Raw genomic sequence first — 27,539 nt, forward strand, 5'->3', positions numbered from 1 at the left:
CTTACAGAAGCTCAAACGTACTGCGTAACACGAGAGTGAATCTCATTGGTTCTTACAGAAGCTCAAACGTGCTGTGTAACACGAGAATGAATCTCATTGGTTCTTACAGAAGCTCAAACGTGCTGCGTAACACGAGAGTGAATCTCATTGGTTCTTACAGAAGCTCAAACGTGCTACGTAACACGAGAATGAATCTCATTGGTTCTAACAGAAGCTCAAACGTCCTGCGTAACACGAGAATGAATCTCATTGGTTCTAACAGAAGCTCAAACGTGCTACGTAACACGAGAATGAATCTCATTGGTTCTTACAGAAGCTCAAACGTGCTACGTAACACGAGAATGAATCTCATTGGTTCTTACAGAAGCTCAAACGTACTGCGTAACACGAGAGTGAATCTCATTGGTTCTTACAGAAGCTCAAACGTGCTGCGTAACACGAGAGTGAATCTCATTGGTTCTTACAGAAGCTCAAACGTGCTGCATAACACGAGAATGAATCTCATTGGTTCTTACAGAAGCTCAAACGTGCTGCGTAACACGAGAGTGAATCTCATTGGTTCTTACAGAAGCTCAAACGTGCTGCGTAACACGAGAATGAATCTCATTGGTTCTTACAGAAGCTCAAACGTGCTGCGTAACACGAGAGTGAATCTCATTGGTTCTTACAGAAGCTCAAACGTGCTACGTAACACGAGAATGAATCTCATTGGTTCTAACAGAAGCTCAAACGTCCTGCGTAACACGAGAATGAATCTCATTGGTTCTTACAGAAGCTCAAACGTGCTACGTAACACGAGAATGAATCTCATTGGTTCTTACAGAAGCTCAAACGTGCTATGTAACACGAGAATGAATCTCATTGGTTCTTACAGAAGCTCAAACGTGCTGCGTAACACGAGAATGAATCTCATTGGTTCTTACAGAAGCTCAAACGTGCTGCGTAACACGAGAGTGAATCTCATTGGTTCTTACAGAAGCTCAAACGTGCTGCGTAACACGAGAGTGAATCTCATTGGTTCTTACAGAAGCTCAAACGTGCTGCATAACACGAGAATGAATCTCATTGGTTCTCGCACGTCAAGCAAACAAGCTTGAGCTTCCGTTTACCACAACTGATGTGAGAGTTGATGAATGTTTATATGTGAATAAAAGTTGTTCATAAATTCAAGATGTTCATCATATAAAGTCATCGGGTCTCTTCAGAAAATTTGGAATCTCTCAGATTTTTTAAAAATATCTTTGTGTTCCTTACAAGTTTGGAACAACATGAAAGTGAGAACAGAATTTTCATTTTTGGGTGAACTAACCCTTTAATTCGTACTGCTTAAATAATGGGATTGTAGTACATTCCCTCATTAAATATGTTGTTACAGTACATTATTTTGGTTTGGTTTGCATCATGTCTTAAGTCTTTATTGAAGGTTATGTTTTATTTTTTATTTTATTTTAAACCCATAGAAAAAATAAATGGGAAAAAGACGTCATAAACCAACAAGGCTTAAAGTGGGCACAGTAGCTTTAATGCAATATCAAAATAATACTTTTCTTTTATAGACGTACACTACTTAGCCAAAAGTATGTGGACATAAGCCATCAGCAGATGGATGATGGTTTAAACTAAAGTAAGAACAATACGACCTGCTATTAAGAAAATAATGTTGTAGCATGAAACAATAACTGTCAGGATGAAGGAATTTAAATACCGTCTCCTAATAACTTGCTGTAATATGTATATTTATATTTGAGACCGTTCCCATGGGGGGAAGCAATCAATAACCAATCAAGTTTCAGCACTGTCATTTGTTGTTAGCGGAAGCAGAAAATGAGTGATATCTAATGTCACTGGAGAAAGAAAGGGGCTCCTGAGGATGAACATGTCTGGTCTGGACAGGAACACTTATTCAGGGGACATGAATAACGTGAAAACCTCCCTGGAGACGTCTTTTAGGTTTTACAGGCCGGTCGTGTCCTTGCATATCCAAATATACACAATTTCCTTGTTCACAGTGCATATTGACTAGTCCGACAGCTGTAAACATGGCTGGGTGAGTTTTGTAAAGAGGCAGTCAGACCTGTGATGTATTTTGGCATGGGGAAAAAACAGTGACTGATTGTCCCTGATGTTTGCAACCCACCCTGAAAAAATGACCTTTGTGCATTCAATCTCAGAAGGCAAAGGCCATGATGTAATCTACTGGCAGCCACTGAAATAAATCCAGATGAACATTGAAGAGTCTATGGTCTACTTCTAAATAAACACGCACTGCATGTCTACAGACTTACGTGATGTCTGAAAAGAAGTTTGGAGGCATAATGAATTCTGTGAATGAGGAGTTGATCAAAAACATGTTATTCACAGGACTATAAAGGGCCAGAGAAGGGGATCTAGACAAGGTCCTTCCAGATCAATCATGACCTCTAAGGGGTTTAACATGTTTTAGAGCTGTTTAAATGTGTTCCGCTGGATATTTTTAAGGCGTACATGTTTTCTGACACCCTTGCAGGAACTTTCATTTGGTATGCCATGTTTTATTGACCAGGTCTTGCCATCAACCAAATCTGCAGGGACTTCTGCGGGAAATTATATAATCTTATGTTATCCTAAACCTAAGAATGTGGCATTCACTTATCCAGAAAGTATTTAGACATTTAAGTCACATTTAAAAATGTATAACAATGTGTAACAAAATATGAAAATTTGGAAATGTAGCCACAATCTACTATTGATAATTTGTGAAATTAGGAAAATGCATTTCAATATAATCATAAAATGTACATTATTATGTTTCTTAAGCTGTGCATGCATGCCTAATAGCGTTATGCTTCAGATGCTATCAATATGTCTATATTGTATGTTTCACTGTATATCCAACTGGACCAAAATGTATGTGAATGTTACGCACAAATACCTATGAATACTTATCTGTCACAGATATTTAGTTCATATTGTAATAATTTGTTGGCAGACTTTGGTATTTTTGCAAATCTAAGCACAGTTTGAGACATTTTTAGGATAGTTTTAAGAAAAACTCAAAATTTCATCTCAGTCTCATAATTGAGATCTCTCTTTCCTGTGGAGAGGTTTGGCAAAAAATATAATTTGAGTGTCACAACATTTGATTGTGAGCAAGAAAGACTGATAAAAAGACATTCTGAACATTTCCTTAACATTGATTTCACAGTAACCCACAGTCTCTTTAAGAACAAAACCTATTACATGGGGCTTGTACGAAGAAACACAAATTCCCATTGAATGTTCTAAGACATTCAGTAGAACGGAACATTCCGTTTCACCTCTAAGCTTGACGGCCTCCGTTGAGACACATTAGCCCTCTGCCGCACGCTTGTGGGGCTGAATGGCGATATTGGGCTTCATTTCTCTCTATCTGTGTCAGTAAAGATGCCTAATAACCTGAAGTCTGCCTCCCATTCTCTAATTAATGAGTGGAACACAGTGAGCCATGAACGTGGCAGACCATTGAGCTCAAGCACTTTGCCAGGTGGCTGCCGTGACGTTTGGACCACGGATATAAATAGTCCCGGGACAAAGCTGCCTGTTTTAGCTTCTGTTGCTAACAGAAAAAAACTACTTTTTATATGACTGTTATCTGAGTTTAGGTATATGGAGTCTTGTAAATGGAGGCTCCTAAAGTCAACCTGGAAATATAAATAGGTTAGGCCAGCTCTAAAATATTGATTCGTCTCTTTTTGAGTGCAAAACAGTGAAAATAAATCCTTATCTAGTAATCACAAATAACTGAAAGTCATGGAAATTCATTGGTCTAAAAGGTGTGGGAGCTCTGTGTTTGAAAGATCCGTAAAATTAGTGATGACACTACTAATCTTTTACATTTATCAGTAGCGTAACATCTTCATCAGTTCATCTATTTTTCATAATAGTGTAGCTTTTAAATTAACACGATAATGTTTACTTTTTCTTAGTTTTTTTCACATTTTTGTATGTTGCTAATCATATATGTGTCTGTATATGAAGAGTTCAGATGCAAAAGCCTCCAAGTGCCATCTGAAATTTTCTTAGTATGATCATTTTTATCAAGTTTGTTGATTTAAGTTCAATAATTTCACTTAAATGGCAATGCATATTACCTATTAATTGTAATTTAGGTGAAATTACTTAACTTAAATATACAAGGTTTATAAAAATGATCATTCTAGAAGAAAATTTCAGATGGCACTTAGAGGCTTTTGCATCTGAACTCTTCATATATATATATATATATATATATATATATATATATATATATATATATATATATATATATATATATATATATATATATATATATATATATATATATATATATATAGCTGCTTTTTAGAACTAAATATTTAAAGTGACTTGACTTTAAATGAACTACTTTAAATTTGTTTAGCAAACTACAATTTTAAGGTATCTTTCCCACCACTATTAAAGGTACAGACAAATAATAATTAACAACAGCATGAAGCATTTTTGTGTTTAGCAGCATCATCACAACAAGCAGCAGCGTTGTTATCATTACTGTTATTTTCTTGAAGTGAAAACCTTAAGTGAAGCACACTTTTTGGAATTTCTTCAACTGATCAAATAGTATGCATGCATTGGTTATTAAAAAGACAGATATGATAAGTGCCCAAACATGACAGGGAATAGACTATAAAAAGTACTTGCCTTGACTTTAACAGTAACATGCAACCAATTGTTTTTTACTTACAATGGCTTTTTATTCGTTTGATTTAACCTTGGTTTTGAGGTCCACTGGTGTGCACTGAACACATGCTGGCTGCCTTAAGCCTGTGGATCATTTCAGACGTGAGGGGGGAAAATCTGGATCGTCATGAGGAATTTACCTGCTGCCTACTGGTCGGCCAGGACACTCTTGAAAACGAGATGAGCTCATCTCAAGAGGGGCTCCTGGTCAAATAATTTTTAAATAAAGATAGATACATCAATTGTACAACATGTCATATCTGGTTGATTTCTTTTTTTGTCAAATTCTTTTGCTTAGGACGAGACAAGCATTTGCAGTCCAAAAAACAGTACATGGAGCACCAATCATGTCACGGTCCGTATTTTTCCCTTGTATGAGACAAGACCCCTTGTTTTAGTTAGACTAATGTCAAATCAAAAGTGCTGGCAACTTGCAGTGACAATATGGTACAAGCCCGTTCTCCACATGAAAGGACAAATGCACGTCTTGGCTTCGTTTACACCGGTCATCTCGAGTTATGACTGACGTTTAAAGGGTGAAAACGTCTATGCCACAAACAGAGATGGGTGCAGATAGAATCCTAGTTTGGAATTCGGACAATGCAATGCATACTGTCGAATTGGGGGTTCGTTTAATTTATTTTGATTTGATTTGATCGGCCTGATCACATCAATTTTTATCTGTTATTGATTAGATGTGACGTGCATGTCACAATAGTGTGGGCATATTGATCCAAACCAATCCAATCCAACTTTTAGTGCAAGGCAAGTCAATCGCATCATGCCAGAATTTAGTAAATAAACATAAAAATTAAAACAACTGAACTAAATAAAATAACACTAGAACCTATTTTTTTAAGAGGATTTTCTGGATGCAGGCAAGCAGGTACTAAAATTGATCGATAACCATAAAATGGAACTTAAAAAGGGATATTATGTTTAATATTTCTAGCGTTTTGTTTCATGCACTCAAGTTTTGAAATTATGCTGGGCATCATGCTATATTGGTATACGTCATAACCATTTCATATGCTTAAAGGAGAAACATTTACTTTGAGTTTTCAGGTCACATCTTAAATTATCTTCTGGTTTTATCTTATGAACTGCGAAATCAAAAGATGCACAAAGAAAGAAACAAGACATTTTAATACTGGTGTATTCAATAATCAGATCAACCCCTTATTAAAAGAATTGTTGTGATATGTATTTTTAGAGCTATACTTGGATGTGACCACTGAATTTAAGATGCATTTGTGCTTCACTTCAAATCTGGTCTGTCACAAACTAGTAAAACATTGTTATTGAGTAAAAGATTCATGAAGATGTTGGGTGAAAAGTAACAAGGCTCATGCTCAAGACCCTATTTTAAACTCTAGTGACAGAGAATTCAATTGAAAAGCCCAAAAAAGGTCATATACCAAACCCACTGAATGGTGCAAAACATCAAACTGATGTTCTGCGAATGTTCAGAATGCATTAGCTCACATTTGAATTCCACACAATTCAAATTGATGATGGACGGTGGCCTGTATCTCAACAATGAGACAAAGACTAAAATATGCAGCGTTACAGAACCTGGCGTTGTCTTAAGACAGCTTGAATAAAATCCCTTTTTTTAATTTTCCATTGTTCCTTTGAAACTGGTTGAAAGAAAGATCCTTCTTTTCAGTATTTCTATGAAGTAAATGTGAGTGATAATGGATTTGTGTTTAGCGGGGAAATGTTAAAGTACATCAAGCCAACTGGTCTTAAAAAAAGTACATTAACTATATATAATCTGAGACTATTGTAGCAAAACTACTTTTATGATGTTTTCATGGAGAAAACATGGTGTTGTAGTGAAAAATGAGGTGGGTGTAAGGTTTTGCTGATTTTCTTTAAATGTGATATTTTAGATGTTAATGTTGTCATTTAATGAATGTTGGCGTGATTCATGCACAAATTAACTTCCAAAAAAAGAACACATTTGGAGAATAAACATTCGCTGCTTTGGAACAATATGTTTTGTGAACTGCTCAAATAAGTCGGGTAACACTTTACAATAAAGCTCATTTCATTAACATTGGTTAATGCATTGGGTATCATGAACAACATTTTTCCCCCCTAGTATTTATCAGCTAATTAACAATTGTTAATTAATGGTCATTCAAATTACTTTAATGTTAATTTATGCAACTTTAAATGCTAAAAATGTATTGGTATGTAGAAATTACCATTAGCCAAAATTAATAAATGCTGCACTGTTCAGTGTTAGTTTATGATGCCCAATGCATAAACTAATGTTAAAAAAAAGATCCTTATTATAAAGTATGTGAACTTACCATAAATTTAATTATTCTATTTTTTAAACATTTTTGTGTTTTGAGGAAAAAAATAAGTAAATAGAATAAAGTAAGCACTTTAAATGGGCAGGGACTACACTAACATGTGAAGAACTGGTCCTAATTGATAGTTAATTATTCAAGCCCTTGCCCTTTAGTGCACCAGCTCAAACCCCCTCTAGGGGGCGCTCTGCTGCTACCAGGGTCAAGGGAGGGGGCGGGGTGGTGCTCATACCCAGGTGTGCGGGGTGGGGGAGTGGAACGGAGGCTCATGCTGGTGAGGGTTTGCCTCCGTCCACCCTCCATGCGTCCATTTGGGGATGACATTGAACCAAAACCAGCAGGGCGTCCAGCCCCGGGCAGGACGGTTACATGCACTGTCTCTTACCGACAGACCACTCAGTTAAGGCTAGCAAATTACATTTAGTTGCTATTAGTTTGAACAGTTTATGACTATATAATCCATACGAGACATTTGGACAAAGGAAAAAAAGAGAAAATAAGGGAGCATATATACACGTCATGCAACACAATGGTAGATGATTGAGGTGCGATGAAGGACAGGACAAACGCGCAACAAACACACACAAGGTTCAGGCATTAAGCTAGAAGAGGAGGCGAGGGTTGGGTTTCCGGTCTTACCGATGCGGTCCAAGCGGTCGATAGCCACGGTTTCGAAAGCGCGGCGCATCATGGGATATTCCTCCAAGACTTCGTTGAAATGGTCCACAGACAGCGAGAAAAGTCTGCAGTAGGTGTCAGCGCGGACGCTAGCTGTACGACGACCTTTCGTCAAAAGGCAGATCTCTGTGGGAAATAGATTAATTAAACATATTACATATTTTATATAATGGAGGTCACTAGCTGGACAAGGGAGCCAGCTGAGCAAGGCTACTTGGATTAGCAGAAGAGCTAACCTTGAATAAAAGAAAAGGTTAGCATATAAACATAGCATGAGGGTGTGAATTCACATGATGTATTCAGTGTAATATGTGGTGGGCAGTGCTTTTTATACACTTTAGAGACTCTATAACCTTTACCTGATGCTATCTGCAACACTTTTCATATGTAGGTCATGTGGCAAATGAATTTAGCATTTAGCTTAGGGATGTGCCGGTGTGGAAATTTCCCCAACAGAGTTTTGGAGTTTCCTCCTCTTTTGCACCTTACTTTTAAATCACTTTTAAATTTGAATGCGAAAGTAATATGCGCATGGCCGCATTGTATTATACAAACAAACAATCAAACATAACAATAATAATAATTTGTTTGTATAATAATAATAATAACAATAACCAAAAACACTAACAATTATAATAATACATATTTATGAATATATAGCATATATTTTATAGTATTTATTTATTTATTAATCACTATTATTATTATTGTTGTACAAACAATAAACTATTGTTATTTATTTCATTATACATACACATAAACAAAAGCAAACATAATAATAATATAATACTTGTTTGCATAATAATAATAATAGAAATTGATATAGCCTATATTAATTTTATAGTATTTATGAATATATGTATTAATCAATTATATTCAAACAGTACATCCATAAACAAAGCATAAAAATATTGTTATTTTTATTATACAAACAATCAAAATCAAATATAATATTATTATTATGTTTTCATAGTAATAATAATAATATTTCTAATTTATTAATATTATAGTATTTATATAATATATATATATTATTTACTATCACAATAAATAAATAAACTATTGTTATTTATATTATTATACAAACAAAATCTCATCATCTAGAAGTAAGCTTGTTTTCATTTAATACAGTGCACACAGTCTCTCACAGAGAGATTTTTAATGAACCTTAGACCCGGAGTCATCAATGACAGTGTAATCTTGTACACAATTTGGCTTAATCTTCCCCGAGGGGGAGGGGGGGGGGGGGGGTGTCTTCAGTGCTTAGAGAAGATTTGCAAATGGCCCTGTCTTTCAACTTAAGACATGCATGAGTTGGTATACGTTTATATGCAATTTCTGTCAGCTAGAGCTGGAGTAAATAACATATGACTATATTGATTCTTTGAATATATTTGCTGACTGTAAATGTAGGACTGTACACGCCATGCTTCAAAATGACAGATTTTTAGCTATTTTGTCCTGGACAGGAAAAAATGCTGTGGAAAAAAGTCTGTGTAGCCTGCGGGACGTGCTAACAACACTCTCCAGCTGGGAGTGGGAACAAGGCGTCGGAGTATTTTAATGGAAATGTGCCATCTCTCTGGCATCATGTGGTGCAGTATAAAGGTGATGGTGGCAAAAGTACTTTGCACTTGCCATTCTATTTCTAATTGGTTGCTTAGCCTCAAATGTCAATGTAATGTACATTTTCACAGCCGAATAACAGCGACCGAAAAGTCAAGATAGATGAAGAGAGTTCTAAAGCTACAAAATGATGAAACGTAATGAAATTTGGGATTCCGGTAGTAATTGTTTTACTATGCACGTCTGTGGCTGACTGCCAAGAGAGGATGAGTGCCTGAACAAGTTAGCGCCTATAAGCTAGCAAATGTGTGAAGGTGTCTCTCTCACCCTCACGAAAGAGCATCCAATCAACTTGCCCCTGCAAATGGAAATGACGCTTGACCTCAGAGCTTCGGATGTCCGTCGGTTTGGCATGTATCCCAGTTGTGAGCTAACAAATGGGGTTTGCCTGATTTATCATGATCAAACGCCTCACCTTAACTGGCCCTCACCTCACGGCACACTGCCAGAACTTCACTTTACACACACGGATGCTTTAAACCACTGCATGTCTTTAAAAAAAATAAAATCAGTACCAAGATTTTGCCTTTATTGACTCAAATACCTGCTATTCTAATTTCACCTGGACAGTTTTTATTTTAGTGATGACACTAATAATGTAATAATAATAATACTGTAATTAATAATAATAATAATAATAATGATAATTTGTATTTACTGTTCCATTTTGTTTTTATAATATTATAAATAATAGATACAAACGTTTATTATTATTACATTTTATTTCTTATTATTTATAAGAAATAATTGATTATTATTAATAATAAATGAAAAATATATACAATATAATACAATAATAATAATTTGTCTATTATTATTTTTATTATCATTTTGCTTTTATTTTAATAATATTAAACGTTTTTTTATTTGTATTAATTCATAATACATATTAATATTAATAATAGATACAAATGTTTATTTATATTATTATTATTATAAGTTGTAGTATTACATTTTATTTCGTTATTATTATTATTGAATAAAAAAACAATAATAATGTGTATTTTTTTATATAATAATAATGATAATAATACAACAATCTGTTCTTATTTGTATTGCTATAATAATAATAATAATAATAAATAGTATTTATTATTATTATTATTATTCATAATAATAATACATACTCGTTTTTATTTTTTTCCATTTGTATGTATTATTACTAATAATTATTAATATAATAATAATAATAAATACAAATAAATACAATTATTTTATTATATAATATTAAAGGCAGTTTTTTATTTGAGCAATTTTTAATTAGTCAATAAATTGTATTACTATGTATCTCACAGCATATCAGCTTTTTTTTTTCAGAGTTCTGTATCAGCATTGGTCACTGAAAAACCAACGCCGGTCGACAACTACACTGGACGCAGTTTGACTTAATGCCACTCATTAATAATTGTATAAGTTGGGTTGTCCACGTTTTTGAACGATCTCCGTTCAATTTAGGACCAAGGTCAATGTGTATGAGGTTTCTATCAGAAAGCAGTGAGGAGGAAGAGATTTTCTGACACCGCCAGCAGCTTTGACACACGTACGGCCCCGTGTACACACACACACACACGCGCGTATATGCCAGCAGCATTCCTGCTATGGGCCAAAATACCCGTAGCAGATGGTTTTCAACTGGAGCAGGTGGCTGGCATCACAGTGTACCCATGGTAGAGCAGGCACAACCTTCATGAATCGTGAGGAAAAATTATTTCATTTCAATTTTTGTTCCCACACTCGTACAGCTAAGGTAACACTGAAGAACATGTGACATCAAGGTCATTTGTGACATAATCTCTGAATTATAAAACTGTAGGGAACTGTATTTAGAAGCTTGTGGTTTCTACATCTCATCTCATCATCTCCGTTTTACTTTGGTCCATCAGTACAACATGAATTTGCATTGCACATCATTTGCATTGTGTTCATAAGTGTTAAGGTTAGTATTTTTATTTGGTTGTGCTGCAGTTTTGTCCTAAACCCTGTGGCTGTTTGCAATGATTTTTGTAAACATGCACCAGACGGATGTCTTTGACTTGTGTAGCTTATTCAGCACCTTGTGTGGAGTTCAGCAAGACTGTAAGTTGTTTACAAGTTTGTGCCATCTGTTTGTGGGATTTCAACTGACCTCCAAAGTAGGATCCGTCGGTGAGTTTCAGCTCTTTGTTGAATTTGGTAATGACGCTGGCCACTCCATGCTGTATGAAGTACATCTTTTTACCAACGGTTCCCTCACGAATAATGTAATCGTTGGGCTGGAAGACCTCAAACTTTAGTTTACTCAGCATTCCCGTCACAAAGTTAGGGTCTGCGTTTGCAAACAGGGGCATAGTGGCCACCAACTTACGACAGTTGAAGTTCACAATTTCCTATAGAGCAAAACAGAGAGAAAACACAATCAACAGACATCAAAAGGTGGAAAAAAAAGCTTACAAGAAATTTTTTTTGTAAAAAATCACGAAAAGGTGTAATATAACCAAAACTTACTTAATTTTTTTCTTTAGTATCTTATGTTTTTGCTTTTTTATATATAGTCTAAATGTATCTCAATATTTATATCTGAAAGGATATTTTTATATGCACAATTTCCTGTGGGACAAAACAGAAACAAGACAGTTGACTATATATATATATATATATATATATATATATATATATATATATATATATATATAATATTAAAAATGCATTTATGACTTCTTTTTTTGTAAAATGACCCAGAAAGTTGTATTATAAATTGTATTGTATTATGAGATTTTGCTTTATCTTATCTTATATTATTTATATTTATTATTATTATTATTTTATTTATTTTTTTGCTTTCTGACAATATTTAAAATGTATCTCAATATTTATATCTAAAATGGTGTAACGTTTTTTTTAATTATTTTTTTAATCACAGTGTTGCCTAATTTTATATTCACAATTTCTTATGGGACAAAACAGAAAGACACAATTTTATTTTATTATTATTTTTTTTTTGGTAAAACGACCCAGAAAGTTCAAATCTAAACAAAAAAAGTATTCATTTATTTTATTTTATCTTAATGTTTTGCTTTCTGACAATATTTGAAATGCATCTTAATATTTCAAGATGGTGTAAAGTTTTTAAAAGTTTAATGCATTTATGACCCTTTTTTGTGTTTTGGTTAAATAACTTTTTTATTTATTTATTTTAATGTTTTGGCCTTCTGACAATATTTAATATGCATCTCATTATTTACATCTGAAATGATGTTAAACTAAAAGTTGCTTGATTGTATATTGTCAGCAAAATCATAGAAACATATTGTGCATATTTAATATATTATTTAGTAGGGCTGGGCAATATATAAGAGCAAAATATCTTTTTTAAAATACATATTTCAAAGCTTGATTTTTTTATTTATTTTTTAAGTTTTGCTCAGCACTCCTCTGCGACGATCACAAGCCTCTATAGTCTCTCTTCCCACTGCATTGCAGTGATCTTATTGTATGGTACCTGTACAGTCAGTGTCAAGCTCTCTTCAGCCAATAGCTGAAAGCCTGATGCACATAATGTTCAGTCTTTCTCGTCTCCATGTTGCCGGGGTGAAGGAAGTGTTTGTTTGCTGTGGCTTATGTGTGAAGGATAAATTTGCACTGCGCTTTAAATCGTGGCGTAGTCGGAAAAGCGTCAGGAAAAGGTTCTGACCGCAATCACACAGGAGGAATAATGAGTTTGATAGCCACGTCCAACCCTTTACCTCCACTAGGGAGACAAGCTGGAGACTTTATCTATTTAAAGCTGGTTTGTCACAAGGCGGTGCATGTAAAAATAGCAGCCCTGACCAACTGAGGGAAAGAAAGAGAGAGATCGAGGAGGGAGGGAGGGAGGGAGGGAGCTGCCACAGAGTTGAGGTGTTTTGGGGATGAAGCCGTCAGTATTATCTCTCGCTTTGCTGTGTCATAAAAGACACTCATTCAGTCTGTCTGTCTGCTGTTTGCATTCTGGGTAATTTTTCAGAAATTCCCATTTTCAGTATGCATACAGTAGGATATCTGGATGACCTACAACAGCAGTCAACCTAATATAAACTACTAATGACTGATGAGGTAATCTGCTAGGCTTAAAGAACTTTATGTGGCATTGAAATAATTTGAAAGACCTGTGGTATCCAAAAACTAAGATAAGATGTTTCCTTTTATATCCGAATGAAAAGGATTATGCGTCCAGACAAGGAGATAATCCTAGATCAGCACTTATGCTTAGGTTCAGATGTACCCGCAGCTGCATTGGCTCTGACCCTGGGTCAGCACTACTGTGACCTCTTGGTGTCTCACCTCTTTGAGTGGGTCGTTGAGCTCGTTAAGGATGCTGTCCTCGTCGAAGATCTTGCCCTGGTAGCGATGTTCATAGTAATCGTGGATTTTCTGCCGCATGTCAGCTGGCAGCTTGTGGAAGGACATGTACTGCTCCACTTGCTTGTACTGTGAGAGAGAGAAAGAGAGAGAGAGTTTTTAGTATATAAAAAAAGAAGCAAGTAGTCGAGACTTGTACCTTTATATTTAAAATGAATCTCAATATATTTAGATCTGAATTGGTGTGAAGTTTTTTTTTTTTTTTTTTTTTAAATCAATCACCAAGTTAATTTTATATTCACAATGAATGTCACAATACAGAAACAGGAATATATATATTCAAACAGCAACATTACACACTAACTAAACTTAGAGAAGTGAAATCATAATTAACCACCCCTTTAAAAACCTTACCAATCCTTTTGAACTTTTGAACTGTTGTAAATATAATTTAGAGTAGCATGTGAACTAGAAATGTCACTGGTTTACATTTTTATATTTCATTGTGTTCATGTTCTCAAATTTGCAATCAAAAGTCAGAGATTTCAATGCTGACATTTCTCATCAAATTCTTCCAAAGCCACATTATCCTGGCTATTATTATCTCAATTGTTTCTATTTTTATGTCCCCCAAGGAATTGGTACTTAAAGTCCCCCTGTGGTGAAAATCAAGTTTTTAATGTTGTTTATATGTCTATGTGGTGTTTTTAATACACTTTAAGACAAACCATGTGTAAATTCATCATCGTCAATACCATTACTGAGTATTTTCTCCTTAAAACTGCAGTGAATCAAAGACCGTCTCAAAAACGTGATTTGAAATTTCTTACCCCACAAACTACCTTGTAACCAATCACATCAAAGTGTGGATCTCTGAGCTGGTGTGAGAGAGTGGAGGCGGGGCTAATTTGCATATTCATAGAACCGCGTATACTAAATGTGGCAAGGGTGTAGAGTTACATTCAAGCTATTTTAAGGCATGAAGACATTTTTTTTTTACACAGGAAAAAACTTTTAAATATGAGTTTTAGGGGATAAAATTATTAGGAAACTTTAAATGAAACAACATTTACCTGAGCTATGAAAGAGCAGCCTCTGAGCAATAAAATGTCCCTCCGTGTAGGCGTTTGGTGAAATGATGTTTTTTAATTCATGCAGGATTTAATGATGAGCCATTTAGATAAACCCTGTGTAAACACATTCGCACGCACAGAAAATTGTGCTGGGTCATTGGCTGTGGGCAGGTGGTGACAACACTTCCTGTCTGCCAACTCAGCTGATGACATCAGAGCAGGAATGTCGAATCCCAACACCTGCTCCCTTTCACCTGTCTCTGGTTACACATAAATTCAATTATGCATGCATTCTGTACCGACACAGGCTACCCACTCCATACCGTCACAGGAAACGATAGCCTTCCAAGACAGTCAATATCCATCCGAGAACAATCTATTTTAAACTGTTACATTGACTGACTTGCATATTTATAACAGCTCTCCTGTTCATGATTAATCAATGCATGCACTATTCCTATACAGGCTATTTTATCTGTTGTCTCTCTATGAATTTACTTTTACCTTAGTGTGAAGTGAGATTCATTAAGAAACTGTTAGACTAACAGGCTATATTATTATGCAGCACAAGACACCGTATTCTGATGGTAGACCGCATAATCTTTCATCGGTGTGGGTGAAATGGCTTTGAATGACTAGGACAATTCAAGCACCAAGCAATTAGGCTAATGTTCCAAAACCTCCCCGTCTCTCGCTCCACTGCATCTGCAGCGGGGACACGGCTAGACCCACGGCTACTTAGCGTCTCGACGGGAAGTCTTTATCCGTGTCTTTTAGACAGAGGCCTTGAGAATTTAAGAGCTGATGTCTTCAGGCTGTGGGATGCTATAAGACAGTACCCTACAGGTAGCTTTTAGCTTGACCATATGTCTCTGAGGAGACTTTGTGTCTGATATATAAAGGAATTCACGGTGCATCGACTGGTTGTATGTGCGGACGGGGTACTAGTGCACACACACCTGCAAACAGTGTGTTTCAGCGCAAAAACCTGCATTTTACTCACGATCCAGTTTAACGAATCTGATGAAAACGAGTGTGATGAAATAGTTTTGTGCCTCGAGTATTTAAGCAATTAAGTATCCAAGTATTTTTGGATACTTAATTGTGCTAACTTGTCCCTATTTTTATATTTGGTTATAAAAATAACACAGACATAAGAGAAAATGAGCACAATGCTGTCATCTTTAAAAGTGTTTTGTAAACATGTTTTATAAAAATATTATAGTTTGTATTTTATATATAGCATTAATATTTTGAATTAGCTTTTAGTTTTATAGTTTTGATTTGAATTTCACTTTACATTTTAGTAATTTATTATGTTAAATTATGTACTTCTGCTTAAACTTATTATTTTTCTAGTTAGTTTTCAAGGCAGCATTTCAAATTTTCATTTAAGTTTTTAAAGTTTATTCCTTATATTTATATTTTATTTCACTTCAGCTTTATTTCAATTACCGAAAACAATAGTTTGTTTTAGTTAACAGTAAGAACACTGCGTGAAAAAAAAAACACTGTAAAATGTGATCTTTATCAAAAATCTCAAAATTAATATCTCTTTTTAAAACTGCATTATAATATTTTGATGCCTAAATTCACTTGTGACATTTAAACAACTGAATTTCTATTTATTTTTATTTAGACAAAATAGTATTTTAATGTAAAAAAAATCATGTAATCGTAAAATTACAGAAATTTACATGACATTTACATGTTTTTCATGTCATTTTACACAGGAAATGTACATTTGCAGTCTATTTCTGTAATTTGACTGGGTTTTTTACCACATTTCAAAAATACATGAAAAATCTGTAAAATAAAACAGTAAAAGTCCGTAAAACTACAGTTTGTTTTTACAGTGTGCCATTTATTTGTTATTGGCCATTACTTGATAAATAATTCTCAGCTTCTTGGTCTCAGTCAGAATTTTAAAATTGGTGCATCCAGTCATTGTGGTAGCCTGGCTAACGTCAGACCTCGTCTCATTGAGCCGTGGTCTGGGAACCACATGTTCATTTTCTCGTATTTGAGGCGTGGTTTACGAATGCCCTGAACCGTTTATTGGGCGCTAGAATGTCTATCAAATGCGCCTGTACGTAGCTCATAGCCAATCGTTTCAATTATACCAGATGACATATGTAGAGCGACAGAAATTCAACGAGGAAGAAGACGGAATAAACTTGCGTTCTAAACTACTTAGAACACTATCTAAGGCTGCATCGAAAGGCAACTTCGCGTCTGATGCCATGTTGGATTCATAGATATAAACAAACTGCTTTGGTGTGTCGCATAGACGTCGTCATCATCTTGCTGCGCCCTCCCGGTTCTGTGATTGGTTCCCTTTTTGAGGGGAAAATCTAGTCCATGGTGTCCAGGCTGCCTAGCAGCGTGAATAAAATCCATAGACTGTAAAAAAATATGGACGTAGTGTCCGTGACGTCACCCGTAGGTTTCTGAAGTGCATTTTTGAAGCCTAAAGTGGGCGGAGCCGGCCGTCGCCATCTTGGCCTTGCGTCACTCCCGGATAACAGAAAATGGACAAACAGGCGGGGCGTGAGTGGAGCTGAGGAGCCTGGCTATCTGAAATCACCTAGCTCGACGTGATCGAGTTAGCTGATGATGTAAAGCCAATTAAAAGTTCCTATTTTTGCCCTTCGAAATATTATAATAGTTAAAAGACATGGCTACAAGTGAGACTGTGTATTACTTCGAGAGTGTTTGTGTGTGACAGTGATTTATGTGCATACATGTCCGTCACTCTTTCATGGTCCGTCAGCGCGGCATCGCTCAAGTTCGTAGAGAGCTTATTCAGTCCATTTTAAATTCTGATGTTGGCCGTCTCTCAAATGGGTTATGGTTTAACCGTTAAACCATAGATATATTGCCTTTGAAGTGCAAGTAAATGCGCTAGAAAATCCGCGCTCATTCACGGACGGAGAAAGCGCCGACGCCTGCATGATTTCATCTGACGGTAACCTACATAAGCATATTATAATCCATCTGTTCCATGGGAGCAGAACGAACGAGCATTTATTGACGTTTTAAATTTGAAAACCCCAAAAAGCAACGAAATTGTCAGACATCCATTAGTGCATGTTTACAGAGGAAAACAACTGAAATACAGCGCTGGTTGTTCTCTCGAACGATAACGACGGAATCCAAAGACGTGGGCTTTGTAACGTTACCCAAGTATTAAATTGTATGAAATAATAATCCCGAAAAAAAGCACAAACACTGCAGAGATGGCAAGTTCAGCAGCTAACATTGCTGAGGTGAAGTGACGGCTAGTAACAGCAGACAAACGGCTAGTACTGACAGCGGCAATCCATCTGTCACTCAAGTGGCTTGGCCACACCCTTAAATTTAAATATTAATCAACTAAACGGACGAGTTATAAAATAATTCACCCCCCTCACAGTTGTTATGAAGGGCAAAATTAGCTGTATAGACCAAATCCACATACAGACACCAGGCTTTAAACACGTTTTTTTCTGCTGTAAAATTTGGCATTTTAACATTGGGGAGATACAGATTTGACTCACTTCTGACAACAGCCTCAAGCGGCCAGTCAACGAATTACAGTTTAACTCACTTCCGTGTTGGTTTCAAGAGAGAGACGGGGAGGTTGCCGCTTGATAAAACCGCGCTGCGCACAAGGCAGCATGGGGAAACCCATTGTGGATTATTTCTATGTAAATTAGGCTTATAATATATGCCTTATTCACCACAACTCCAAGCTATTTGCCTGTACTAGTTAACGCAGTGTCATTATTTGCATAATTCAGGCAGTAGAATCAGATGCTAAAACAATGTGAAAATACTGTAAATGGTTCAGACACAATTAAATCTTATTTAATTCCCACTCCCACACATAAGCTGTGTCCCAATTCAGAGGCTGCAGACTTCAAAGGCCACACCTTCAAAGCCCCGTGAAACGAAGGACGCATTAGTAGACCGCATTCGAAGAATTGGGACAGCCTTCGCCACCGCCACGCCGCTGTGACGCATTCTGCCTTCGCTAAAGTGTTTTCTAAGCTGGAGAGTCTGAGCCAGCGCTGGATATTCAGAATATGAGTAACTGTGACCTGTGGTCAGTCAGTCGGTGGCAGTGTGAGTGCCATGACCTTCTCCTCTAGAGATGCACTGAGTCACTAGGCATCAGGGCAAAAGCAGACACGCTGATATGGGCTTCCTTACGGAGATATTATCCATGTATTTATCCGCACACACATAGTGTGCATGAGTACACAAACACCAGTATGAATCATCATTGTAGACTTACCGTAATAACTTGAGATAAGTTAAGAACAGGTTTTAGCACATACTGTATTTATATGTACACTGTAAAAAAGTATATGATCAATATGTTATGACAACATGTTTTTGCATTGCTTTAACTCATCAAAATTTAATAAGTTATATAACTTTGTTATATAATATTCAACTCATTTTCAAGTTAGTTTAATGTAATTTAAGTTGAAATTACTTAAACATCCAAGGTGATAGTACTATTTTAATTCTTTTACAGTGTACATGGCTAAATTGTATTTCAAACTTAAAATTAAACAAGACATTCTCTATTATATATTTTTTTATTACTATCATTCCCTTTTTAAAGTCTTGATTTGTTTTTGGGGTCTACTAGAATAGGTTTTCATGCTCGAAAAACACATTTTACATTATTGCAGCACCTTTCTTTCCAGTCTGTCAGTAACGCTCAGTTTAGTTCCTGTTTCTACGAAGCCCCTCTTTCTGAAATGTGCTCTGATTGGTCGCTGGACCAGAGCGTTGTGATTGGTCAACCACGTCAAGCGCGTTTCGAGAATGACACGCCGTTTCACCGCAAGTTTCAACACACTACTAAGGTCTCTGCCTTTTTATTATATTTATTTGCTTATACCTTAGGTGGGAATTATTTAAATGAGGAATATTGTGACATGTTCGTTCCCTGTAGAAAACTCAAGACTAAAATCAGGGCGGAGTTCAAAACCCGTGTTTACTGATTTAGACAATAACTACCTTCGGAGTGAAATTGTGCTTTGTATTTTTCAACATTACACATAAAAGAAAGTTTAAAATGTAAAAAACAGCTGGTTGATAAGCATGGACACCAGCTTACCACCTTCCATTTTCTCTCTAAGACATTCACAAACAGACATCCAAACTTTGAAAAAAGAGGGACCAAAACTTCCGAAACTCTGGAAACTCGTCCATTTTAATCAGAGTCTGCTTACACACATACACACACATATTCAGCAAGCAGAATCAGGGGATCAGCCTGTTTGGTTTAACGGATTGTCACAGCCCGATGACGACAGCACCTGTGAATAAACATCGTCTCACACACTGCAGGCCAGTGGCGCTGCGCTAAGACAGCGGGTAGAGACGCAAATGAAGGCGAAAACAAAAATGTCACTTCTTGTTCTACATTGATTACAGCGCATCTGTCAGAGCATGATAAGGCCTGTTTGTGTTTGCAGTGCATTGATTTATGCCAAGCTCACAAAGATGGGGAACTTTTTGGTTGGTCGTGTGGGGAACGGTGGGGCGTAGAGGCTTTTGAAGGAGTAGTCTTGAGGTGGTGAGAAGGCACAGAGAAGTCAAGCTGTTTTAGGCATTTGGCTTAAAGCAGGAATATGGTTTGGTACTGCCAGAGTAGATAAACTCATATCATCCTGAGGGGATTTCATAAAGCTTGCTTACATGCACTTCGTGATTCCCACAGAGGTAATGCTAAAATGTTTCAGCCGTCTGTGTGAATGACAGCTGGAGTCCTCTTATTGTCAATGGCATATTTATATATCCGCTTCAAAAAGGCCTTCAACACTTTCTGCAGAAATGCCCCCACCCCACCCCCCCACCCCGATTTCTTCCTTTTTCCCGCCATGTCCCCTTTCCCCCTTCCCCCTTTTTTATTTTCTTATCCATTTTTTCTTCCTTTTCATTACCTTTCTTTCCTTCCCTTCTTGTCCTTACTTTTCCTGTCCTTTATATTAACTTCTATTTATTATTTTTTATATATATTCATTATTATTCATTATTATTTTTTATCCTTCCTTCCTTTTCCATTTTTTGGTCCCTTTTTCTCTCAATTTCCTGACCTTTTCATTTCCTATTTCTTTTCATCTTCCAGCCTTCCTTTTTTCTGTCCCTCCTGTTCTGTCCTTTTCCTATCCTTTTCTTTTTTCCTTTTCATTAATCTATCCTTTCCCTTTCTTTCTATCCTCCCTTATTTTCTTCCTGTTTTGGCCTTTTCCTTTTCCTGTCCTTTATATTTACCTTGCAATCTTTTTTTAGTTTAATTTAATTCCTTTTCATTTGCTGTCATGTCGCGTTTCCTTTTCCTTTTCTTGTCCTGTTGTTTTCCTTTTCATATCCCCTCCTTTTTCCTATTTTTTGCCCTTTTCATTTTGTTTAATTTCATCTTCCAGCCATTTTCCTTCTCCCCTTCCTGTTCTGTCCTTTTTCTTTTCTTTCCATTTCCTAATTTTCTTTCACCTTCCTTCCTTCCTTCCTTCCTTCCTTCCTTCCTTCCTTCCTTCCTTCCTTCCTTCCTTCCTTCCTTCCTTCCCCACTTCCTGTTCTGTCCTTTTCCTTTCCCTAAAATTTTGTACTTAGTTGGTTATAACGAAGTGATTCATGAGTGTGCAGAGCTCACACTGAACAAACTATGGCGTATAGATTGCTGCAGACATGATGTTTTTTTGTAGGCCAAACCTGGGCACTTCCGGTTCCATCATTCTGAGGTCAATGGGTTTTTTGAATGGATTTTTGTTAAAATGCTTGAAATCGGGTCTGTGGTGAACACAAGCTCAAGATATTTTCACATTTTATTCTACGATATAAAACTCTCTTTTTTTTTCTTAAAAGCTTTTACTCGTCTTGTAAAGGGTGGTTGCTAATACAGTAAGTGGCTAAATGGGACTACAGAGATTGTTGGGAACATTAGATGTCATCATGTCGAACAAGTAAACTCATCTACTCATTAGTCCGCTTTCACAGCCTCTTCACGTTCTTGCAAACTATTAATGCTTTTAAAACAAAGACTGAAAGAGTTGTCAGAAGCTTAGCACTTTTCCTTTCCCCATCATTTCTTTCCCTTTTCTGTACAGGTTTTCTTTTTTTCTGTCATTTCCATTACCTTTCATTTTCCATTTACTTTGCTCTTCTTTCTGCTCTTTCTCCCTTTTCATTACCTTTTCCTTTCCTTTCATTCCTTTCCTTTGTGTTAAACACTAGGCTAGTTCTGATTTTTACTCTCTACTACGTTTGGGCAAGAGCACAGAAGGCTAATTCACGTTCGGGTTTATTATCAGCGTGGGAACAGAAATGCTTTGTCAAGATTAGGTTTATCACCACTTTCTCTCTTTTCCCCCCATTTCTTCTTGCAGAAGCGGTCATCACATTAAATGTGTGCTGGGCTCTGGCAGGGTTATATTAGATGTCAGAAACAATCCGCCCAGCCTGTCTGCATCTCTCCTGCGTCTCAGGTGCTTGAGACTGCCCTTCACTCTCTCTCCAGCAAAAAAAAAAAAAAAAAAAGGTGCTTTGATCCACCAAATTGCAAAGGTACCTGCTCAGGAGGATAGACTGTGGCGCGCTCATGCGATGGGGATGATAATACAGATATCCTAATTTGCATGAAGGGAAGATGAGAAAAGGCAAGATGATTTGAGGTCATAATGCCTTTTATTATTCTGTCCCTTTGACAATTAGAATCTATATTTTGGATTTTGTTGAAGTAACAAACATACAAAATAGATCATCTGTATGCATGCCCACAAACTTTCTGATTTTGGCCTCAATTTTGCCAGACAGTAATTGCAATCGACAACGTTTATATTAGCTAAAGTTTATATTATATTAGCTCTAAATTAATTAGCAATAATACAATATTTATGTTTCCTATCATATATTACATCTTAATCGTGCATGTTCAGGTTTACTTGTGCGATAACAATCCAATTATTTAGCATTACCTTCATGTCATGATCATACAATCAAAATGACCTTGAGCTTGCTGTAAATAAATTTCCTTTATCGCTAAACAAAACAATGCCAACATCAGTGCTGTGAATTAACTATAGTCAATGCTGTCAATCATGACCAAAGCCCTACTATATATATATCACACAAACTGACATAAAAGGCCGTTGATGTCACATTCTGCCTTGACTTTCAATATCTTACTGGGACAAATTGTAGAATCTGACAAGCAACAATCACAAGAAAGGACAGCAAAACAGGTGTGCACCTGGCTTTAGCATCCAACAAACAACCCACCTGTTTAACCTTTGCATTCAATCACACAACAGCCTGTATGTGTGAAGCACTTCATAACAAGCCTGCTGATCTGACAAAGGATTCTTTGCCGTTTTTAATAGAATATCCTCGCCTCGCTCTCCTGCTGTGGAATGCTATGTAAATGCCAGGAAATAATGGCTGGGTTTATTCCTAAACTGGACTCAAAAATAACATCAGGTGAACATTGACCTCACATGAAAGTAACTTCTCGCCGAAACGCTCTCCTGCTGATCGTCTTTGATCTTGCACTTTGAAAGAACTCTTCCACTCATACGAAGCTCCCTGCTCAGCACACAACCACGTGTCGTGGTTCCTCATGGGTCTGATCTCATCCATGTGCTGGTTTGATCTACTGATCATAGGAGATCTTCTACTGCACAGCCACAGATGAGTGGACTGATGAGAGATAAGGCTATGGGAGCGTGGTTATCTTCCATTATTCGGTGTTCTTATGCTTGTCTTTGCAAATGGAACAACGGATAGAATCTAAATGAGTCAGACAGTGCAAGAGCTGAGCCAGAAAATTCTGTTATAAAACGACTGATAACAGCATATGCCCCGATTTATTTATTTGAAATAATAACTTTATTTATTTGTATTTATTATTATTATTTCTAATGTATTCATTAGTGGGTTTTTTATTATTATTTTGGCCAAACTGTGAGGCAGTATTGCATACCTTTCTGGAAATGGTCATCCCAGAATGCATTGCTAAAACCTCAGTGAAAAAAATCAGATTGTGAGAGTCATATGAGTCAAATATGAGTTTTATTTCAACCCATTTTGTATTTAATAGTAAACAGTAGTTTCTACTCAAATTACCAAAATGTCAGTAGTCCGTAACAATCCCAGGCAAGTTTCTTGGTTCTCTGTAACAATTTTGGTACCATAGCAAAAACTATTGTAACTGATTTATTTGATATATTTTTTAACAATTTTAACAATAACAATTTAAAAATTCAATATATTAAACAAATTAAATTAGTTCATTTTTAATGCTATTAATGATTGATTACAAGTAAATTATACATTAAAACATTAGCATGTAGCCTTCAAAAAATGTTAGTTAATCAATGCATTAAAAAAATTAATACAAATTTGTAACATATGTATCTTATATATCTTATATCTTAAGAAACACAGTATCGTTGCACAGCATCTGAAACGCTGTTTTGGTCACTCTGAAATGCCCTGTCGTCAAAGTGTTTATGAGGAAGTGACGATTTTGTTCTCTTCGACTGACTGGATGGAAACGGTGCTTTATTCTCTAGTGTTTTATGCAATATTCTAATTTTGTGCATAAGGTAAATTCGCAACTTTGGATGGAAACATAGCTAATGAAGCTGATATCACTTCAGCGCAAGCTCACTGACTGTGTGAAAACTGTTTATAATCGTGTTCTTGCAAACTATTACAACTCGAACTTTCAGGGAAAAGCAGCCGGCTATCAACGGGTACCGGATTGACCCGGTACTACCGGAACTGCCAATACTACAGAAAGGCTGGTAGGTTTAAGTTTTTCAAATTTAAGTATAGACTTGAATATCGCTACTTTTGACAATGCTAATAGACGGTGTACAGCAAGGCAGTTCACTAGGTTTTGAAAGTTAAACATCCTAGTAGTTATCCAGGTTGATTTATGCTTGTTAGTATTGTCTTGGTGCAGGGATAAGTCATGGTAGTATGTAGATTTTTTCATATATATGTATAAAAAAAAAGTTTTATTATTTTATACATTTCTAATGTTTTTAGCGATGCTACTTTAATTAGCGTGCTGTGCTTTCGCTGTTAAGTTAGTTAAACAGCCTGGTTGGGACACTAGCACACCAGTATCCAAAATAAGTCCTGCTGTATGCTGGTGACCAGCGCTGCTGTTGTTCTCGGCTGGATAGGCCAGTGACATTGGCTTTGTCATTTGACCTCTGCTGTTTATATATAGTGACCACTGAGAAGCCAGTTCGATATGAATGTATTTTGCAGATCTCTGGGCAGGAGAGCTGTATCTAATATCCATTTGCAATGGAGCCAGATTTTAATTGGCATTATGGCAGGATTAAACCACAGCGGTGACATTGCGATTCTAAGTGAAGTGTGTAACACTGCTCTTTGTGTCAAACGCTACACGGCCACGGCAAGGTCAAAAAATCATTTAAATTGAAGATAAGAGTCCGTGCTGGGACAGGCAGAGATGCAAAATTCATAGAAGCCTATTGTCTGTTTCAGACCGCTGTGTCATTGTCGCAGTGAAGGTGACACCAGCTCCGTGTGCAACTCAGATAAGCCCATGCACAGCAGCCATGACAGGGAAATTGATGGTACACATGGCCCATGGATGTGTGCAGCACCCTGTTTTCCAGAGTAAAGGAATCTCATTAGCTTGGAAATCCCACACTTTGTTCCACTAAAAGGTTTCTGCTAAATGGCTTTGTCCATCAATAAGATGTAAGGGCTGGCTGTAATGAGAAAATGCAACTTTATAAATGCAAGAAAACTCCTAGATGATATTTTAAACAGCGGCCACAAATGAGCTAGAGTGAAACTGAGCATGTCATCGTCTCTGGGTGGTAGTTGGATCCTATGTTGGGATGTATATTGACGACATTTAGCACACAGTTTATTTCCTAAGGCAGCTTATAGTGCACATGATAAAGAAATTTAAACTTTTGATCCAAATGCTTAAATGAATGAATTTCTTTTTGAAGACAAACAGACATTGTGCCTGCATATAAATGAGATCAGGTGACTTCATTGAGTTTCAGTTGTGTCTCTTTAAAGTATCAACTTTGTCTCAGGTGTTAAATTATTTAGGAGAAATAGAAATAGACACAAATGAGGAATTATTTGATATACATTTTTTAACATTCCTGAAAGAAATCTCTTATGCTCTCCAAGAATGCATTTATTTGGTCAAAAATACAGGAAAAAAACACCAATATTGTGAAATATTATTACAATTTAAAATAACAGTTTTCTATTTTAAATTGTAATAATTTTTCACAATATTGGTGTTTTTTTCCTGTATTTGTGACCAAATAAATGTATGCAAGTGTAATTTATTCCTGTGATGCAAAGCTGAATTTTCAGCATCATTACTTCAGTCTTCAGTGTCACATGATCCTTCAGAAATCATTTTAATATGCTGATTTGGTGCTCAATAAACATTTCTTATTATTAGCAATGTTGAAAACAGTTGCTTCTTAAGATTTTAGCATTTTGAAATAACAAAATACAAAAATGTTGTCACTTTTGATCAATTAAATGCATCTTTGCTAAATAAAAGTATTGCTTTCATTCCAAAAAAAATAATTAAAAAAAACAGTTACAGACCCCAAACTTTTGAACGTGGATAGTATACAGCTCAGATCTTGGTATTGGAAGAATTTGAGGAGAAATGTTTGAGTTAAACTTCTATACTGTAAGTGAAGTTACTGGAAACTTTTTCTCATGAAACATCTACAGTGGGTCAGTAACCTCAAAAGGTACTAATAGATAAGTTTACAATTTGTATTATTTTTTTTTAACAAGCTGTAACACCCCTAAAGGTACAATCTTTCTCTGACAGTGTTGCCTATTCAACATAATTATTTTTCATTTAGTCTGTGCCATCTCCCTGGAGCACAATCCCATTCTCTCCATTCCCATATCGTCTTTCCATTCATCCTCTGTAATGGTATTAAATGGTGAAGCTGATGGCTCATGTTGGCATGACGTAGTGAGATTAACCTGGCTCGTTGAGGTCCCAGATGAGAAAGCCCCTCCCCCCCATGGGACAAAGCAGCTCTGGCTCCTCTCGCACATGCTTTGGCCCAGAGAGAGTGTTTTGTCTTTCACTTGGGATAAATCCTCTTTGAAAGCATGAGGATATAATGATTCACTACCGGTACAACAAGCACTAAAAGACAGAACGCTAGAATGAGGGATAATCTGACAATCCCTCTTCTCATGGTATCTCAGGGAGGAAGCTGCATGCTGTTTAGAGGAAGTGGAATCAATACGCGGTGGCATCTCTGAGTTGATGACTTGAGTATCACAGTGCATAAGACTGTACAACCGAGGTCAGAGAACAGCAGAACAGTGTCAAGCAGCGATCGCACTCGTCCAAAAACCTGTGCAGGTGAGAATTACACACCGCTGTAGATGTCTGTGTAAAGAATAAAGAGCAGGACGTGTGGAAAGAACATGTTTTTAAGAGGTGTTTGTTTGCAAACTGAGTAACGTCTTGTTGCTGTACTGTAGAATCAGCTGTTAAAATAAATAAATAAATAAATATAGTAAAATTATTATATATATATATATATATATATATATATATATATATATATATATATATATATATATATATATATATATATATATAATTTTATAATATACCGTTTTACTGATCTAAATTGCAGTTAATTGCAATTATGCCAGACTTTATTTGTGAGAATAATTATAATAATTAAATTGATTGTTTTTAAATAGTTAACATAATAAATGATTAAACTTAATAATAACGTCACTTAAT

At 36.1% G+C, this 27,539-nt stretch overlaps 1 protein-coding gene across 1 annotated transcript in view; it reads right to left on the reverse strand.

Annotated features, from left to right (window-relative positions):
• hcn1 (hyperpolarization activated cyclic nucleotide-gated potassium channel 1) overlaps positions 1-27,539 on the reverse strand; it is a gene marked incomplete at its 5' end in the record, with an annotated part of 100,205 nt that overhangs the window by 4,558 nt on the left and 68,108 nt on the right. The window contains 3 exons of the mRNA XM_081390703.1: positions 7,677-7,841; positions 11,467-11,707; positions 13,641-13,787. Coding sequence (XP_081246829.1) covers positions 7,677-7,841; positions 11,467-11,707; positions 13,641-13,787 — 553 coding nt within the window. The remainder of the gene's footprint in view (positions 1-7,676; positions 7,842-11,466; positions 11,708-13,640; positions 13,788-27,539) is intronic.

Source organism: Scardinius erythrophthalmus (assembly GCF_964197995.2).
Source record: "Scardinius erythrophthalmus genome assembly, chromosome: 17".
In the NCBI taxonomy this organism is placed as follows: Eukaryota; Metazoa; Chordata; class Actinopteri; order Cypriniformes; family Leuciscidae; genus Scardinius; species Scardinius erythrophthalmus.